The sequence below is a fragment of the Odocoileus virginianus genome, chromosome 18, assembly GCF_023699985.2.
Source record: "Odocoileus virginianus isolate 20LAN1187 ecotype Illinois chromosome 18, Ovbor_1.2, whole genome shotgun sequence".
Classification (NCBI taxonomy): Eukaryota; Metazoa; Chordata; class Mammalia; order Artiodactyla; family Cervidae; genus Odocoileus; species Odocoileus virginianus.
The window spans coordinates 21,750,093-21,770,631 of record NC_069691.1 but is presented as its reverse complement, the minus strand read 5'-3'; the positions used below and the strand labels follow the sequence as shown (position 1 = coordinate 21,770,631).

Here is a 20,539-nt window from a genome sequence, read left to right as displayed (position 1 = left end):
GTTTAAAATTTTTAAACACAGAATAATCTGTGTTTAAAGCTTCTGGTAAAAGCCAAGATACTTTGTAGAGAGTCCACATTCAGCTATAGCTTTTTTTTTTTTCCTTTCAGCTCATTAATGACCACATTTAGCACTGAGTAAAAAGTTAAAATTGCTATACATGTGAAATTGCATGGTGGAAGAATGTCACAAAGTGTGAATAAGTTTGGTGATGTGTCATATTTTACCAAAGGACTATTATAAAGTGTTTGAAAAGTAGCATGACAAATGTCATTTAAAGAAACAAGTGAAATATGTGGGAATTTAAAAAAAATCAATTTCATACTTAGAAAAGACGAAAACTTTTAAGTCTTATTCTTTGAGGCTTATGACAATGGTTTCAACTTCATTATTAGATTGTAAGCAATTCATAATCAACTTTTATTCATCATTGCACCTCCCCCTGCCATCGGCTTACATAGTAAGCAAGCAAATACTTATTAGATGAGTCAGCTTCTCAGAAGACCTGTGAAATAGCACATACATGTCCACTACAGATGGGAAATGAATGTGCAGACTTTTAAAATGCGTAGGATATAGTAGCAAAACTGAAATGAAAAGCCTGACCCTCAATTGAGATAAGTACATTTCTGTCCTGTATCAGTTTAAGAACTGAAATACATGACCAACTTTGAGAACAGTAAACTGACATCTTCTTATTTTTCTCTGAAAATACCCCAAGATTAACTTCAGAATCATTTTGCCTAAACTCACAATCAATGTTTTCATCTTGTAAAGCCACTACTGAACTATGTTTTTTGGGCACCATTTCAGTTCACTTTTAAAAGGGTAATAGGGATGCCAGTCTGACAGAAGTCCCAATTTTCCGAGAGAAATTACATAATGTGAGCTCACTAGGCAAAATTTGAAAGAACCCACAGTATAAATGGATGAGAATATTACTCATCTGTCTCCTAGAGAATAATGTTTGATTTAAATCAGTGTTATATCTACCACCACTGATAAAACTGAACAAGGACTGTAGAGATAGCTATTTAAAAAATATCTTTTATTAGATTAATTTATCAAATGAAGTAAGAATCTCTGATAGGCACTCTGAAGATACTTCATTTGTTTAGATTTTCCATGGTTTGTATAATTTGGAGAAAATTGTGCAACCTGAAAAATTATTCCTTTGCTTAGTATACCCTTATTATTTAAGAAACAGACATTTCTCCTAATAGGAATTCGTTCTTAGCAAAATAAAGAAAAATAAAAAGGATGTCAACTTATTGTTCTGAGTACTAAAGTACTGCTAAACTGTAAGATAGTCTTTAGGTGCAAATTATGGCATCAGTCAGTAGTTCCCAAAATAAATCCAATCACTTTCACATTGAAAACATACAACACTTTCCTAAGTAAAAGCATATACATAACCAAATTTTAAATAGTTCTTAAATAATTTGTATTTTAGAAAATAAAAACCAAAAATATCCTTCAGGAATAGTGTAATTCAGTTTGCTGATAATTTCCCTCCTTCCAATCTTCAGTTTTTAATATCTCTAATTTAAGGCAAAATGAAACTAAAAACAATTTAGAGCTTACAGGCAAATCCTGGGGAAAAGTGAGGTTGAGAAATAGAAAGTAATGGTTCAAGTTACTTTACTATGAAGCTGGCAATTTTATTCCTATGTTCATTCTCCATTTGATATGACAGAAAAAACAAGAGCTTGCTCCAAAATAGGAAAAAAAGCAGCAGCAGAAAACTTCTATAACTAGGTCATTGGTTAAAAAAAAAATAAATACCGGCTGATGAATGCTACCACATAAATTAGTCAAACATTTTATTATAGAGTATATATTAAAAGCACAAAAACAAGTTTTATTCTGAAAACCAGGAAGATTGTGATGTTACATATGTATGATTCAATAACTCCAATCCGTTTCTATGAGTACTAAGTGCCTTATCACCTCAGGTTAGTGTAAAACAAGGTGCAAGTGAAGCCGCCATCACAGATCTGATCACCATGTAGGCGGCTTCTCAAATTGAGATGTGCAGTCCAAATGCCGTTTGGTCATCTTCTACATGTTTACTACTAGTCCCAATGGGACCGAGCCACCAAAGACTACATCTGATGCAAATCAAAGCTCATGTTCCTGTAAGTCAGAAGGTTAATCCTTAAATAATAAGGACAGCATAATTAATTGTCATCTCATTCCTAGTAAAATGAATCATCAAATATCCTGGCATATTTAAAGTGAATTATATAGGTAAGTATTAAAGCTCAGAAGCATTCTATGGTAACTGAGCTAAAGAGAGGAATGACCAATGTAGTAAAAGCCATCATTAGCAATAAGGATCACCAAATTCTTAGAAATAAGGAGTTCATGTCAGAAGATGTCTCTTGCCTTTTAAAAAGGTCTTTGGGCCACATCAGAGTAAAACAATAACTGTAACTCAAAAAATCAGATTTTTCTTCTTATTTGTTTTATAGACCATTAGTTCTTTTTTTTTTTAGACCATTAGTTCTTTTAAAACTTGCTCCCTGAGAGATCCCAGACTATGTCAAGAAATTAAGAGTGAACTGAAGTTGGCTCTATGAAAAAAAAAAAATCTGTTATGAGTTTTATCACTTTTTATATCACTATATAACCCTAATACTAAAATGTCAAATAGGGTAAAACCAACTTCTAAGGGAAATATGTCTGAGAATACTTGGGGGTTAATTTAGTATCCATATAAAATTGATACTATAGTCAAGGATTTAACTGATGGTGCTGAAGAAACAAATGTATTATTTTAAGGGGAAAGACTTGTTTTAATTTGTACTACCCAGCTTATTTAGTAAAGCAGATTATCAACTACTGATTTATTGCTTTTAATATGATGAAACACCAGATTTGACAGCTAAATTAGCAATAGGATACATTTTAATCTTTAATCATTTTTGTAGAGTAGGACATGTACATATCCATATAAAAAGACTGTAGCAGATGCCTCCTAGAATCAGCCAGTTCTTGTAAACATTTCATTTGTGCAGATTTTCATACCTTGATTCCAAAATTGAGAACAGTAAGATTAAAGGCAAATTAATAGCCAAAAAACCCCAAAAAAGTCCAGTTTGACTTCTTGCAACATATGGTACCACTCCTCTCTTCAGGAAAAAACAAAACAAACAAAAAAAACCTAGCAGCACATAAAAAAAATTTTACAAAACTGTTTCAGTACTCTGTTTTCCCTCCCATCAAAAACCGAACAAAAATAAAGTGCAGCACCCATAAAAGTGTCAAGAAAATAGCCAAGTTCTTCCTTTCTTGTAACAAAATAGTACTTGGCTTCAGCAGTCTTAACCAAATTATACAGTGTCCATCATTTTCGGTTCATCATCTTCTTTATGTACCACTGAGTTTAAACTGCAGAGAGCTGTATTGATAGAATACTGAAGATAATCTGGATTCTGAAAAGTATAGAGAGGAAAGAATGGATGATCATCAGTTTTGTCAGTACATGCAACTGCATATTCAGTTTCACATTCTCTCTCTGCAATATAGCAGAATAGAAAAAAAGATGAACACTGAAGTCAGACTTTGGTTGAAACCCGAGATGATAAAGAAAAAAATAATAGATTACTACCACTTAACCCAAAGAGATGTGACAAAGACAGAATGATATATATATAAAAGAAATGTAATAAACACTACCTCTTCCCTTCATTTAAGAAAACTATAATTTTAACTAATCATATAAAGCTATATCTATGTGATTATATGTATACAGCTATTGACAATTTAAAAGATGGCTTTAAGCCAGCAAGGTATTATGATGATTACTATCTAATTATAATAGTAAATATTAAAATTATAAAAACACTAGAATAAGGTAAAAAAAATCTATTTACTAAGTGAAAGTTATAGCTACCTTCAGAATCTATTTTGGTTTCTCAGAGATTAAAACAAACTCAAGTGAGAAATCATCTGAAAGAGACTTGTACTTAAAAAGTTGAAAACAAAAGAACAGTGTAATTTAGGTTTTATTTTTTTAAACAGAAGAACTCAAAAATGTTCTAATTTTGTTCATTTCTAAAACTAGGAACAGAAAACCTTTTTCAATAAATGCAAAAATAAAACCACTATTACTAAAGCACCATGAATAGAGACATAAGCCCTTAAGACCCAAGACTTTAAGGAAATTCTTCCAATAATTCAATTTTGTCTACTCAGTTGTTCTGAATATCTCCTAGCTATTTAGTTTTATTATGAATCACCTACTTTCATCTGTTTATTTAATATACATCAATGAGGAAAACAGTCCATACAGGGCATAGATATCAGATCTCTCCATGCCAGAGGGAGGAAGCGTTCTCAAATATCTTTTTATTAAGTACAATACTTTGTGATTCTTTTATTGTAAAAGTCAAAAAATGAACAAGAAAGTTATTGGATTATTGTCAATAAGGTTTTTTATGAAGGGAGTGGCACAAATAACTGCCTGAAGTCTGGTACACTAAAGTAACCTTGGACCTAAATTCTAACCCTGACTCTTCCACTTAGTATAATGCCATCCTCAGAGAAAATAATTCATCAAAATTGAGTAACAGTAAAAGCTAGTATATAGGATAAGCCTAAGGTAACTGTTACTTACATCTCTGTTCAGGGGGCATTGGTTCAGTTCTCTCAAAATTAAGGATAATGGTATTTGGTCTATCTCATAAGATTGTTGTCAATTTAAAAAAGAGATTAAAAGCTAAACTGTTATCCAAATTTAAGTTTTATAAAAAATTATTAATAGCTTGTTAAATTATCCCATTCTCCAAAGAGACAGGCTGCTAAGACCTTTTCTGACCACCCAGGTCCAACAGAGCTTACAGTTCCGACTAGGTTCCAGTTTTTATGAGAGAATTTTGACTATTAGAGGTAGCTAAAGAGATTCTTTAAAATTCATCTACCCATCTCCTTAAGAACTGAAGGTGGCAGTGATGGTGGGTTCATGTCCGACTCTTGCAACCCCATGGACCGCAGCCTGCCAGGCTGCTCTGTCCATGGGGTTTCCTAGGCAAGAATACTGGAGCGGGTTCCATTCCCTTCTCCAGGGGATCTTCCCAACCCAGGGAACGAACTCGCATCTTCTGAATTCCAGGTGGATTCTTTACTGCTGAACCACTAGTGAAGCCCTAAGAACTGAGGAGACTTAAAAAAACAAAAAGCAATCAATATACCTAACCTAATGTACACTTAAATCCCACTGACTACCCCATATTCTCATCCAGTAACATTCTCAATACATTTATTGTCTCAGAGACCAGTTCTTCCCAAGAGCACACAACTGAGCATCCTGTCATATTTCTAGTATGTGATTCAACAGTTTATGATGTAGGTGAATGAGCAGTGGAGTAGGACAAAAATCCAGGATTAGAATAATAGCTCCATCACTTATTGTATTGACTTCAAGCAGGCTACTTAACCTACAGGAGCTTCACTTTATTCATCCATAAAATGAAAATGAGTTTTTTTGAGAAGATTAAATGAGATACCACATACAAGTGTTTTGTAATCTATAAATTGATATAATAAAAATAAGCTGTTATTTTAAGCTCTTCTTCCAAATCTCCTCTCAGTTGACAAGTTGACCCCTCAGGTTGTTTTCCATCTTATCCTTCCCTCAAGCAGATGACTGTGTTTCTGTGGCTCTAGCTGAAATCTTCTCTTTTCCCTCTTATGTTTAGAATCAGGTGCATCCTCAAAAGTCTCTTTTTTTCCTCTGCATTCATTATGTGACACCTTAGTTTTAGGAGGTTTGTATGTTGGACTTGACAGTGACTTAGTCATAAAATTTCTTAAAGACCACATTCAACTGCAGAGAAAATCATCACCTTATTAAAACAGCATTAAGAGGTAATCTGAGGACAAACTGAGGGAGAATGTCGCTTACATGTCTGTCTAAGGGGTAACATTACTAATTATTTAAAAATCAGATTTTCTTTCTTATCCTTAAGAATTATATTTTTGGCTGAGTTAAATATGATCAATCGCTTTCCTTAAATTGTCCCTTTGGCCTACAAATAACTGGAACTAGTGAAATTATAGCTATAAAGTCAAGGCATTGAAAAATATCAATTCCTACAGCTCTTGAGAATTAAAAATACAGGTCTCTCTTCATACCGTCTTCTGAGTGAGACTTCCCTTTCACTATGTAGGCAATAGGCTAAAATGCTAAAGCTGGTCTGAAAATGAGAGATGATTGGTTCAATTTAAATGCTACTAAAACCAAAATGGGCAGCAACTTCCTAGTGATAACTTAAAATTGTAATTCTAAGTAGAATCAGGCAGGTCCAGTGGTCCAACTTCCTTTTTTTGACATAAATTCTTTCACGCTAGTGAGATAATTTTATCTTAATCTAATTGCAGACTTCTAAGATGCTTAAACAGTTGACCAATACTACCAGAAATAAGAGTTCAGCATAAGTTACATTAATTTGTACTAAAATGTTGTATCTGGTAGGCCACACCAACATTTAAAAAGATAATACTAATAAACTCATGCAATAAATCACCTCTGTTGCTACCTGGGTATATGCTTGGAGTTAATTCATCTTCAATTCTTAACAGTATAGTTCTATTCAGGATGGGATGTTGGAGCCATCTTGAGAAGGTTATGACTTAGATGATCAACAGGTAACATGTGCCCTTAAGAATGCTTAGATAGTCCTCATCTCTTCTATATTTAAAAGAGCAGAATTTGGTGTGTCTCTAAAATACCCAAGAGATGGATGAGACTTAATGCCAAAACATGGCATGAGATGAAACTCAGAGTTATCTTTTGAGGCAAGAATATTTAAAATGACCACACATAGAAGAAGAAAGAAGTCCAAAAGAACAAGTATTATGTAAATACATTTATAAAATATTTACTTTTTCAACTTACCTGTGGTAAGGACTCTAATAAAGCTATAGATCCAACACCAGAATGGGGAACATGATTCTGAACTGTCATAGGCTGAAAATTCGGTGATTGAGAATAAAGTCTGACTCTTGACTTGAAAGCTTCAAGTTCATTTTTGAATGCTTCAAAGTAACCTTCCTCCTCTGCCTTGAAAAGACAAACAAACAAAAAGACTGATTTTCAAGGTTTCCAGACCACACAGTAAACTCTAACAAAGCATATACCAGGCCTGAAGTGGAAGAAGTAAAGATGAGGTGAACAGTTTAAATGTAGAAACCACCAAGATCTCTGTCAGATTTCTGAAAACTGCCTGTTTTATATGAATATTAAAGATTGGTTTGCTTCATTTTCCTCTGCTTCAGCAAAATAAAAGAAGAAATAACCCTTCTTTACACACACACACACAAATGTAATAAACCTTCTAATTCTCTGTCAGTTAATGTGGAAACACTTACTACCTGTTGTTAGTAATTCTCTAACCCTAAAGTCCCTATTTGTTAAAAGCTGAAGACCAATTAAAGTCAACATTTAACTTTGGTATGAAAATATCTTACTGTTTTAGATTATGGAAAGAAAAAAGTACAGTGAGTTATGTTGAGGGAGGGGAATTCTCTCCATAATGTATATAATATAAATGAAATTCTTAATGCAAAATATCCTTTTGGCAGTAGCCTCCATTTATAAATATTTCCTTTGCAGATTAAAAAAATGACACAGAGCACATCCTACACAATAGAACATAGGTTTTAAGTTCGAGTGGTGGAGAAGATTCTGTCAAAGTCTCATTCCTGAATTATCACTGGGTCCATTTGTCTGCAGTGTGATTTTTCTCTTTAATGTAGTTTAGGTTGTGTAACTGCTAAAACCTGTGGATTAGTTATTAGCATCAATATCTATACAAATAATGCACACAATGTTCTGTGCTGCTATTCTGTATTTTTTTTATGAATTTAGGAGTCATTTCTTTATTAACACTTCACTTTATAGTCAATAAATGGTACTTATGGAGACACATGGAATGTTAGCCTTCATATCCAAAAGTAATCCTTCTGAAACAGTTATGCAACAAACCATTAAAGGAATCAAGTGACACAACTGCTGACCTTACTGCATGCCTAAACCCTAGGTATTTAGATCTAGAGAGACTTGATTGATTTTTGTTTTATTAAGCAACCTATGGGTCACTTGCTCAATTTCTCTATGCTAACTTCCTCATTTGTAAAAAAAAAAAAAAGTAATTATCCTTATAAAATGTTATGAATGTTTAATGAGTTAATCCATGTGAAGTGCTTAGAGTACCTTTCACAAAGCAAATAGTTCATGAAAGTTATTTCTTACTTAAAAAAAATATTAAGAACAAAATGTTAAGATCTATAGCTTCAGAGTTGTTTAGTTCTATTTTGTCAAAGTATTATAAATGTCAAAAAATACATATTGTATGACTATGTTCCATTATGCTATTAAACACTAGTTCAAACACATCCTTTAATGTAAGATGAAGAAGAAACTTTATTTTTAACTACCTGTGTGTCAAAATTTAAAACAGTCATCAGAAGTCTAAAATACCAACTCAATCATTTACTCATTAAAACCACTGTTTTGGGAAAATTTCCTATTTTAACAGCAGAAGGTACAACTTCTGCCACACTAAAAAATTTTTATAATTTAAAAATACAATGTTTTTCTCTATTTATAAAAGGAAATATGTTCTTTGTAGGACATGAAAAAGAAAATGGAAACCATTTGTAATTCTACCACTCAAATATAATCAAAATTAAACTTCTGGTACATTTTCTTCTAACTTATGTATGCTAAAATGTATCAAATATACAAAAAATCACGTAAAATATATATGTACAATTTACTGGGCAAGAATCGTACTACGTACCCACAAAAATTAGGAAACAGATCAATACTAGTACTTTATTTTTTTTCTATACTAGTACTTTAGAGATCAGTTTCAAAAATGAGCATTTCATCTCTCTCTGAGGTTACAACTCTGACTTGTCAGTCACTCCTCTGTCTCTTCAGTTTTCCTGTTTACATATCCCTCAACAATATATTATTTAGTTCTGCTTGTTAAAATATAAAATACTTTAAAAATAATAGCAGGTATTTCATTCTGAGACTTGTTTTTTTAGTTTCTTGTTTTTTTATCCATGCCAGTGCTGATTAGTATATTACTAAATGAATATACCACAATTTATTCATTATACTGTTAACAGATACTTAGGTTGTTCCCAGACTTCTTGCTACTATGAACACTTCTATGAAGCACATATATAGGAGTTTTTCTAGGGCAGCAAATTCTCAAACTTTATAGTCTCAGGACTGCTTCATGCTCCGGAAAATTGTTGAGGAACCTAAAGAGCTCCTGTTTATGTGGACTGTATCTATCAATAATTATGTTAGAAATTAAAACTGTGGAATTAAATATTAACTGAAATATAATAACAAACTCATTACATGTTAACATTTTTAACATATAACATACATACATATATATATATATATCTTTAAACTATATTTCCAAAACAAACTATTTAGTGAGAAGTCTGGGCTTAAAAGAAGATAGCTGTATTCATACATCTGCTTCTGTATCAATCCAAGCTGCACACTCACACAAGGAGAGTGAAAATGACAAATAACATCTTAGTATTATAAAAATAATTTTAACTCAGGACCTCTGGAAAGGGTCTTGAAGACCCTTGAGTATCCTTGGATCACATGTTGAGAAATTTTTTTCAAGAGTATATATATCTAGGAGAATTTCTGGCTGTTGGCACTTGCCTTGTTCAATTTTACAAGAAAATCTTCCAAAGTGGTTACACCAATTTACACTCCTACAGGTAGTTAATATGAATTACTATTGCTCTACTTCTTGTACAACCTTTAAATCATTACTAATTTAGTGAGTGTGAAATGTCGATCTTTCTAAACATATCTATTTTTCTTTAACATAGCTGACATTATCCTACATATATAAATGTATTGCGTCTTTTCACTTTATAGCAAAGCATTTTCTCAGATTAAAAATACCTCATATAATTTTCATATAATCTTGAAAGCTGCATAATATTCTATGAACTACAGTTTTTTTTTCTCAAACCATTCCTCTAATTTTCCTGAATATATACATTCATGTAATTGGGTCTCCAGTTCACATAATGCTATAGTACAGCCTCTTAATCTAAATTAGCATAAAAATAGCAATATACTTTTTCTTTTCATTATAAAATCTACAGAATCTAGCCTGTGGCATCCTGGTTGGATGGCCTCCTTTGATGTGTATGGACAAAAAGAGGTTTCCGCTAAAGCCTAACTTTCCCATTTAATAATAACAAACAACAATTATCCTTCAATAAAAAAATAAAATAATAATACCAAATAGCTACTTACTTTGGCTTTCTGGAAAAATAAGCGAAAACATCCTCTTGGATCCACATTACAGTTTTTGGCCATTTCCATAATAAACTGCATTACAACTGCTTGATGTGCTATTTGTTCCATTAGAGCCCCTTTCTGAAAATAAACAGATTAAAATTATAAGAAATATACTTGATATTGTGATTACTATTCAGATTTTTAAAACATGAATTTTTAATAGGTTAAAAAAGAAAAAGGTTTATAGTATGGGAACAAGAGAGATGAGGGGACAGGAAAGCAGGGAAAGCACACTGGAAAAAAGTTTCCCTATGCTAACTGAAATAACTAAGGAAAGATGCCAACAGTAAGCTCAAGCAGATCCTGAAAACAAAACAAAACTGGAATTCCATTTAATGACCTTTCTGCTTACATTTAAAGTAATGGGGGGGCGGGGAGCAAATCGGCATTCCACTAAAGTTCTCAGAAATTCAAGTTTCACATGATACCTGTTCAGCTTCTAGATGAAAACACCATAAAATAAGATATTTAGCAGTTTCTTCACATACAAGGTATGGATGGTCAGACAAAAATCTCTGACTATCATCCCATCGACTTAACATACCTGTAAAACAAGAATTAAACCATGAATGTCAAATACTTTCCTCCCGTAAGCAAAGAAATGGTATTTTAAAATGATTCTCTTTAAAGACAGCTCGTATTACCACAGAAATGTTATGGTAAAAGAGCAAATGAAGATAGATAATAAAGCAATACCTGGCATACTGTAAATAGCTTTCAAAATTCACAGCAAATTTTATTTCAAATAATTTGTCAGGATGAAGTAGGGTGATTGGTTTAAAGCTATAAAAGTCCTGTATCTAGGGAAAGCCCCAAATCCCTGGCAAATAGATATGGCTGGTTGGTCATTCTAGGCGAACATTAAGTACAATAATTTCAGGAGATTCAGTATTATTTATTCATAGAATACAAATTTTTCTATTGGGAAGATGGAAAAGAAAGCAAAACCTTTCTTTTCAAACCTTTACTTTTCAAAAGTAAACTACACTGAGCCAACAAAGACTTAATAAAAGATTCAGGAAAATTACATTTCCTCTAATTTACTAAAATGTCTGATATAGTAAAATACTGCATGGGAAACCAATCCAGTCAGTGTTATAGTAGTAAATATAGTTTAACCACTTCAGTCATGTTAAACATTTAATCATGATCACTGTTTAGACACAGAAAATAAACTCTTTTAAAGTTGGTTAAGTATATTTGGAAATGCTGCCATTTTGCTTTAAAATACTAAACTAATCCAAATGCTACTAAAGGTGTACTGTCATCTTTACCCAAATTAGTGAGAAATTTGGCCAAAAAGTTGATACCACCCAAATAATCACAGAATCAGCAAAGTGCTGACCTTTATTTAGATTCATCCAACCAAGAAAGTTATCCAAGAATCATCACGGAAATTTCACAAGGCTATCTCAATAGTTCGGCAATAAATCTTTTCTCCAGACACAAAATGAACTTCTGTATGTTAAAGTTCCACATCAGAACATAAGTAAAAACAAAACTGAGAACAAATGTCTTACTGAGAAACATACAGTAACACAAGGAAATCAATTAAAAATAAATGATTTTTTCCTCATTAAAAAAATTGGAAAATAGTATTTTAGCATTTTCTCATAAAGAGTTTTACAAACTTTATAGTTATTTCCCCAACACTTTGGATACAGTGACTAGGTCATTTTAAATTCTGAGAAACATAATGATTATTTAAGTGACTTTAAACTTCTTCTCAAACTACAGTGAAAGAATTTAAGTAATAACTTCTAGAGGTCAGATCTAAAGAAAGTATAATCCTTATTTCTTATACCTGATGCCATAAAATAAATCCTATACAGCAATTTTGCCTTAGCTTTGTTACACTTCTAAAGAGGGAATATTTTCAACTCTATCAACTATTCAGAGAGATCACTGCTTCTCCTGTTTACCTCTCCATGGCAGCACTGTGACTTACTCAGGCACAAAATTCCTATCTGTTTTGGTCTCTTTTGAAGGAAAGAGAATTTACGAAAGGGTTAGTGACACTTGTAAGGGCCGTGAAAAAGGGTGTCACTGAATGTTAAAAGGTTTTAAACTATCTATTCAATAATGGAGACAAAATCAACTCTTGAGGATGACCATAGTTTTTCTATTTGTTTCTATAATAAATAATGCTGGAATGATAATATGTGCAAAAATAAACTTTACTTACTTCTTCAGAAACTATTATTGAATTAAACAATACAAGCTTATTTCATTTTTTAAAATAAAAAGTATGAGAAAAATTAATAAATTTTATGAATAAACTACAAAAAAGAAATAAAAAACTAAAGTAGTATCCATTATACTGACATAAGGATGAATGAAATTCTACTACTTTGGGAGAAAACCACCAACAGAAAAAAGTCTCAAAATGTCACTTAAAAAGCTTATTAACATATATTTACTAAATTGACACATTATACTCCCCAGTAGCATTTTCACTCCAGCAGTATTGTTACTGCTTATAATTCTTAGGACATATCATACTACTTCCCGACTCTGGCTTTGTACATGCTGTGGCTGCTGCCTTGCCTCCCTTCATCTACAGGAAAGCGCCTACATGGTCCTCAAAATCTAACTGAGATGTTCCCTCCTCTGGGAAGCCTTCACTTAAATCAACCCCCATCCTATCGTTTTTCTCCAGTAGAGAAAACTATTTTTCAGTTCTTTGTATGTATATTTCTCTTACTTATTATAGATTATATTCTATTACTTGTTATTTATCTGAATAACAGTTGAAGGATGTGCATGAATTGTATAGCATCATATCCAAAATCTGAAAAATGCTAATCTTACAACCGTAAGATAACCAGATACCAGGAAAGCAAAGATAAAAAAAGACAAAAGCAGGAACTTCCCTAGTTGGGAAATGCAGAGTCTAGGTAGTAAAAAAAAAAAAGACAACTAGGTCATAGAGGGTAGCATTATACAAACAGGTTGAATTCTGCTTTTTTCCACAATTCAGTTTACTCTATCACTCTATTTTTTTATGTATAGCTCTAAAACGAGCCAAAGACAACTGTGCCAGAAGTAGCTGTACAACTGGAGTTTGTCTCTAATTTATAAATTAAGTTTCTGTACATACATTTATGATACCAAACATTACAAAAGAAGGAAACTCAAGTAGTAGACTTACCAAAATGTCTAATTTTCTGCTCATGTTTCTGCATAAATGATTTTGATTTATCTTCATCTTCTGTTTCTTTTCTTTTATCTTGATTAATAAAACTCTAAGAAAAAAGTTTTGAAGTTAAAATCAGATTTTATATTATAATTGGATCTTCTTTCTCAGATACTGAATGCCCAGCAATCCTTCTTATAGACATTATAAAAAGGTGATACAGTAAATTGATATTGTATCATTAAATTCATCTGTAAAACTCTATTTTAGAAATCACAGAGAAAAACAAATGAATTAACTTTTTTGTAAAAACAAATATGCCCGTCAAAGGCAGGTATAGAAAAATCCTTTACACGCATAATTTATTTTTGCATTATTCATTTCCATTAAATATTTGCAACTCTAGTCTAATCTTCGGAGTTCTTGGTGGAAACAAACCCAGAAATTCAAAGATTATAGAGTACATTTACTACAAAATTTTCCTAAGACATAAACCTATTTTAGGTTTGTAAACTTTTGTTGTAAACTTTTCTTAGGAGAGGCTAAATAGTTTGATTCTGAAATCACGCACAAACTTCTATTAAGGAAGTGCTTATTTTCAGTTAAAGTCATAAAACAGACCAAGATGAAGTTTTTATTTGGCCACAAAAACTGGCAAAAAGTTTCTCAGTACATTATGTGATCACATTTAAACCTTGAGATCATCACTGCCAAAAATGGAAATTGAAAACTAGCTCTCTGCCAGTTTACAGTCAGGAAGCACACAAGTTTATATATTTCAAAATAAAAGCATTTTTTTTCCCTCTTTGTATATCCTGCCATCTAGACCAGAACTGTCCAACAGAAATACAATCCAAGTCACAACTGTAAAGTTTTCTATCAGCCACATTAAAAAAAGAAACAGATGAAATAGTATCTATTTAACCCAACATATCCAACATATTATCATTTCAACATATAAGTAATATAAATAATTATTAATGAAATATTTTACTTTTCTGGTACTAAGCCACCGGAATCTGGTGTGTATTTTACACTTGCAGCACGTCTCAGTTTGGACTAGCTACATTTCAAGTATTCAATAGCACATATGGCTAGCAGCTATCAAGTTGTCAGACTAGCGCAGATCTAGACCTGTCCTCTCAAATCTCAAGCTCCCCAACAAAATGAATGCATGATTTTCAGCAAATGACTGGAACATAAAGATAGTCTTGATTAATTCTGGTAAAAATGTAGGCTACATTAGAATCTAACTTAAGGAAAAAAAATAATTAAAAGCAGAGACAAAAGTATTTTCTTTGTGACCACTGTGTTAAGAGACAATAACTGTATAAACAAAAGAACACTTGTTTTGACCATTCCCTGTATTATAAAAAGATCATTTTAAATAGTTTTGGGGTATAAATGCAAAACATAAGTAAAATAACACTTAAGAAGGCACATCCCTTAGAACAATATACATAGATATAGTGAACAATCTGTTAAAGAATGATTCTGTTGAGGGGAAAGAAAAATATATAATTTGGTACAAGCACGGAAAGTCTAGAAAGATGACTCATTGTTAACAGCGGTTATCTCTGGGAAATGGGAAATGAAGGGAGCCTTTCAACTCTATTTTACAGGCCTATGTTTTGTTTTTTTATAAGAAGTATGTTATACTCTTATAATTTACCTTCATTACAAAGTAAAGTACTGATAAGGCTAGTAGTACAGGACATTTACCTATGTGTATTACTTATTGCTGTAGCAGGACTAGAGCTAGTCCAGAGGAAAGAAATTAAAGATGCCTGGGGAAGGAGAGGCTTTTAGAGTGGATGCCAGAGCAGAAACAAGTAGTGTTACACAGTACATCTAGAGAATAATGAAGGTTAAAGATAAAATGAATGTGGACTTAGACAAGAATGAGCAGTCTACTCCTGAGGCTTGAGAGTTTAGTACAAATAGAAAGAAATATTACTTTACACATTTAGATGAAAATGACTTTATTTCATTGCCCACTTCTTTTTCAGATTCGGAAATCAAAGAATAAGGTCTATGTAATCCAGTGAGAAACAGAAGACTGCTCCTAATAAACTACTAACTTGGCATAAATATTTTACTACTCATTTCAGCAGTAATGCCTGTAACACTAGGTCCAGATTACTATCTGAGGGTTACTAAATGCATACTGGTAAATAACAGTGAGAAACTTTGTTTTACTTGATAAAACCAGTAACTACATTAGTGTTGGGTTTCCCAGGTGGCTCAGTGGTAAAAAATCTACCTGCCAAGCAGGAGACGTGAGTTTTATTCTTTGGTTGGGAAGAACCCCTGGAGAAGGAAATGGTAACCCACTCCAGTATTCTTACCTGGAAAAACCCATGGACAGAGGAGCCTGGCGAGTTACAGTCCATGGGACTGCAAAAGAGCTGGACACAACTTAGTGACTAAACAACAACAAAAAAACTGAAAGCAAGCTGATAAGCACAGCAACACCATAAATCTCTGGTAACATCTGATCTTTACCACATGCCAGGCCCCATGCTACCTGCTTCTATGATGTTACCTTGCTTAATCTTTATACCTGCTCTTTATATTTGAGGAAACTGAGGCTTAGGGAAGGGATCTGCCCAAGGTCACAAAGCCAGGCTGTGACAAAGTTGACATTTGAGGCAGTCTGACTAGAACCCACATTCATATTCACTGTGCTATGCTGCAGCCATATGATTGGATTAAGGACTACCAACATTAGACACTACTTGGGATACATGTTTCTATAACGATCACTTCTCCTAAACTGTCAAATTGAATACTGTTTACAGGATTCTGTTGCTTTGTTATCAGATATGCACAACTGGTTTGCACAAACATTTCAGTCTTTCCTTATATCAGCAGGCCCAATAAAAGATAATACCTTATTAAAAACATCCTTGCTAATGGCATCCATGTTCCACAAACACATTCTCTCTCTTTGTACTAGAGCCTCTTCTTTCTGCCGCCATTCTTCTTCCCGTTGCCTCAGTTCTGATATTGCTGTTTGTGCTTTGGCATGTTCCTGATCCAAGGACTCAGAGTTATGCAGTGCTAAGCTACCAAGTTTCTGCTGAGCTTCAGCGAGATTCCATTTACACGCCACAGAGCTCTTCACAAACTCTTTCTGCTTCTGGCAAGCCATTTCGATTCCATGGCTATACATCTGGACAAAAAACAGTATTTTTAAGAAATGAAGAAGGCAACAGAACAGGTATGCTTATGTAGAACAGTTCAATTTTCTATTAGTCAAGGATTTCTGTACAATGTTTTTGGCATATAGGTGTCTGGCCTTTTTGTGTCCAGCAGTTACAATTTTATATTATAGGTCTGTTTCATCACTGAGACTCTAAGCTTCTTCGTTAATTTGTGTCTCTCCCTGGACAACTAACAGCAACAAAAAGCCTGGCAACTAGCACAGTGTTCTGCATACAGCAGGGCCTCAACAAACATTTGATTTATAGCCTTTATAATCCTGGAACAAAATAATGAGAACAAAAGCTTAAATATAGTTCATCATCTTATCACTCAACATACTGAAAACCAGACCTTTAGAGTTTTGCTCTGCAAGTTCTTCACTGCAAAGAACTGCTTATTTAGAAGTAATCACTTCTTGGTTTCTATTTTCTTTCTGTATTACCCTAGTCCTCGGTAATCTGAGAAGTTCTTATTGGAAATTTCTATTTATAACTGACTGTATCAGATACATAACCTTACTTAATCCTAATAAAAATAGGCTATTTTTTTAATTAAAAAGAAAAAAGTCACTAGGTCCACCCTGGTGATTCTGTTCTACTCAGACGCAAAAGTACTCAGTTTTAACAATTATTCAACCTCCACATGTAAAGTATCAAGATGGATATTTAATTCCTTCTAATTTTCGGCTCTATAGAACAAAAGCTAAAGGCACATTTTTCATGATTTCTTAGCCAAAATGTAGACCAATTTCAAGGTAGGTATTCAGAATAATTTTACTCCAATCTATTCCCTTACCTGCATCACTATTCAAGCCCTTATAATTTCTCACTTTAATTATAGAAGTATAGCCTTTCTAATCTCAAGCCATTCTCTACTAGACTTGGCATGATCTCTCCAACAAAAATGATGATTTTACTTATTCACAGAGTCTTGAGAACTTTTAAAGTACAAACTTCATAGCATGGCATGGTGCATCATGATCTCACTTCCTATTATCTCTCTGGACTCAGTTGTAGTTACCCTTCTACTACTCTGCTTATTCTTTTCTTCTTTCCCCCACCACTTCAGTGTGGCAATCCCCCATCCCTAAACTCCCATCTCTATCCTAGATTCCAGCATCACTTCCCTTCCCTCTTATCCTGTTTCTCTCCACCAAAGTTATGCATACTTCTTCATGCATTTGAGTGCTTTCATACAATATTGTGCTTATTTACTCAACTATAAGCTTCTTGAGGGGTTAGAATTCAATAAATCTTAGATGAATAAATGACTCCTGACTTCTTGGAACAGACTAGTGGTGGTAAAGAATTCTAAGTCAAGTAGCATGCAAGGTTCCTCCTTCCTGGCTGAGTCTTCAGGCAAACTTAGACTTCTATTGGGCAAATGTGGACACTTGGTATTCAAATGTTTCAGTTGCTCATTTACCACATGGTCCTAGTCAACCAAATATTTACTTTTACTTTTTGTTATTCTAGAATAGGATTATGAATAATTGTAGATTAGCTATGCTTAAGAAGGAACTAGGAAGAGGTGACAAATGAACCTGTCAAATTTATTTTGTAAGAAAAGACAAATACTAACAAAGATGAGGACAAACGGAAATATCTTGCATGGTCAAATTATGCAGGAGCAAATTCTCAAATCATTTCTCAAGTCAAACATAGAAATCTTATTTCCAAATTCTAAAACTGATTAATGTTTATATTCTTCTCCAAAGACTATGTTTGGGCATTTAACTATGCCACATGTATTGAGATGATTGATTATATTTAATAAACACAGATTTGAAAAAGGAACTGTTAGCATTAAGGTCTACTAATATAACTTTACATTAAAAAATATTCCAAACAGGATCTCTAAGTTCCAAATTGCATTTAATTTGATCTCAGAACTATACATATGACATTAAGATGTCTAGGTTCCCTATATTAGGTAAAATTACACCAAGGCTGTTGTAAATTTTAGCACCAAAGTTAGTTTCAGCCAAATAAAGTTTTACATCACAGGATGGGCAGTGCAGTAGGTGGGAAAAAAACACTGTACTAGGTTCCAGAAGTGGGTTCTAAACCAGGATGTGGCAGGATCTAATTCTGCCACTGACTAGCTACATGGTCTCAAGGAAATCACTTTTAATGAAGGAGATAAGCCTAATATCATTTCTAAAATTCCTGTCAGCTAAATAAGGTTATAAATTAATACACAGCTATTTTTAGAATTCAGTTTCTTTTAGGTTACACTTTAGATTCAAACACTATGCAGTGAAATTCTTGAGACCTTTCTATCCTCTCTATAAGCCTTCAAAATTGACAATGGCAGCTGCTGTTCATTCTTTGTTTTTCGCTCTGTACCACAGTCATTATATGCTTATATAACATATTTTGTATATAAAGATGACACCAGCGATCCAAAATTAGTGACTATCGACTTATCAACTCTCATTCTGTCCTCCTAAAAAATGTCTTGTACTTTCCCAATGACTGGCTGAAGAACAGTCTGTGGTTATGAAACAGCATTTTTCTCTTTGCAGCCAACTAACCCTGTGAGCTGGGGTTAAGATCAACGACCCTACACTTATTGGAATACAATTTAAATCACTCATTCTCATTAACAGCAAGATAAGTCTAGAGAAAAACTATTAACTCAGTTAAGCCTTCAGGGATCCCATTTTGTAAGAAGCCTAGAAGGCAGATATCTAAACTCCATTTTATTTTACTTATTAGTCTTTAGTCAGTGATCCTGAAATATACTCCGAAAACAGGTTACAAGAAAAACCAGGACCAAGTGATATGAGCACTATATAAGCACTCCGTAAGGTGGGACCCAGAAAATCCTAAGTGGTACTATATCACATCTGGATAAGTTTCAGAGGAAAAAAGGCTTGGCTGAAAACCACAGGAAGCGGCAGGAATCTGAGGAAAAAGTCTGAAGGAAAGCCAAGCTCGTGCCTATATGTTTATAACTGAAGAATGGTATGAAGCAAAACTAAAATCATAAACCTAAGGGGGAAATGGTGACGCGAATGGCCGAGATTTACGCCAGCATCAAAATCAAGATTTACAGAATTTGCTCAGATGTCAAAAGTCAGTAAAATAAACTGGACATAAAGTCTTTAGTCAGGGGTTCAGAAAATTATTGAAATACAACCATTCACTGTTCCCATCAACTGTGCACAAATATTACAACCTTCAAGAGAATAAAGTGTTCGGATAAGAGCAGGCACAAGAGGACAAAAGGGTCAACATTATAGACCGAGCTGTCCTAAATCTGGGTGCCATCAGAAGAGGGGGGGGGGGGGAGGAACTTCTTTAAGGGTGAGAAATTAGCCAAGGTGAAAAACGTGTGTGTGGAGGTGGAGGTTGGGAATATATGGCCAGCCCCTCTTCGAAGAGCTCAGTAGATGTTACAAAGCAATGGGATGACATCAGGCCCCCGACGCCCGGGGTCGGCGTGGGTAAAAGGGGGAGGTGGGAGCTCAAAACAGTGTCGCAGAGACAGAGATCTCTGGGGGCCTGGTGACAACACCTCCCCACCCCCCACCCCGCAGAACACGGGCTCCCTTCTCACCTGGGTGCCGCCTCCCGGCAGCTGCGGACAGCGGGGAGAACCGGGGGACAAGTCCAAGTCACTCTCTTCCTCAGCCTCACCCTCTGCCCGAGGGAGGTTCCAAGGTCCTGGTGGCGGCCACGGCTGCTCCATGTCCGGCTGCCAGCGGCCCTACAACCCCCACAGCCAACGGACTTGGCGTGAGTACTACACGCTGCGCGGAGCCAGCCGCCCCAGCCGGCTGGGGCCGTTACCCAGAATCCCTCTGCTAGCCCCGACGCCGACGTACG

At 34.1% G+C, this 20,539-nt stretch overlaps 1 protein-coding gene across 1 annotated transcript; it reads right to left on the bottom strand.

The window, feature by feature from the left end:
* Positions 1-2,892: 2,892 nt before the first annotated feature.
* On the bottom strand, positions 2,893-20,524 carry CDC37L1 (cell division cycle 37 like 1, HSP90 cochaperone). The gene is made up of 7 exons (XM_020875111.2): positions 20,271-20,524; positions 16,393-16,674; positions 13,515-13,608; positions 10,792-10,907; positions 10,319-10,441; positions 6,902-7,066; positions 2,893-3,437 (listed from the first exon to the last, which is right to left on the bottom strand). The coding sequence occupies exons 1-7, from the start codon at positions 20,400-20,402 to the stop codon at positions 3,336-3,338; spliced, it is 1,014 nt and encodes a 337-aa protein (XP_020730770.1). The 5' UTR covers positions 20,403-20,524; the 3' UTR covers positions 2,893-3,335.
* Positions 20,525-20,539: the final 15 nt, after the last annotated feature.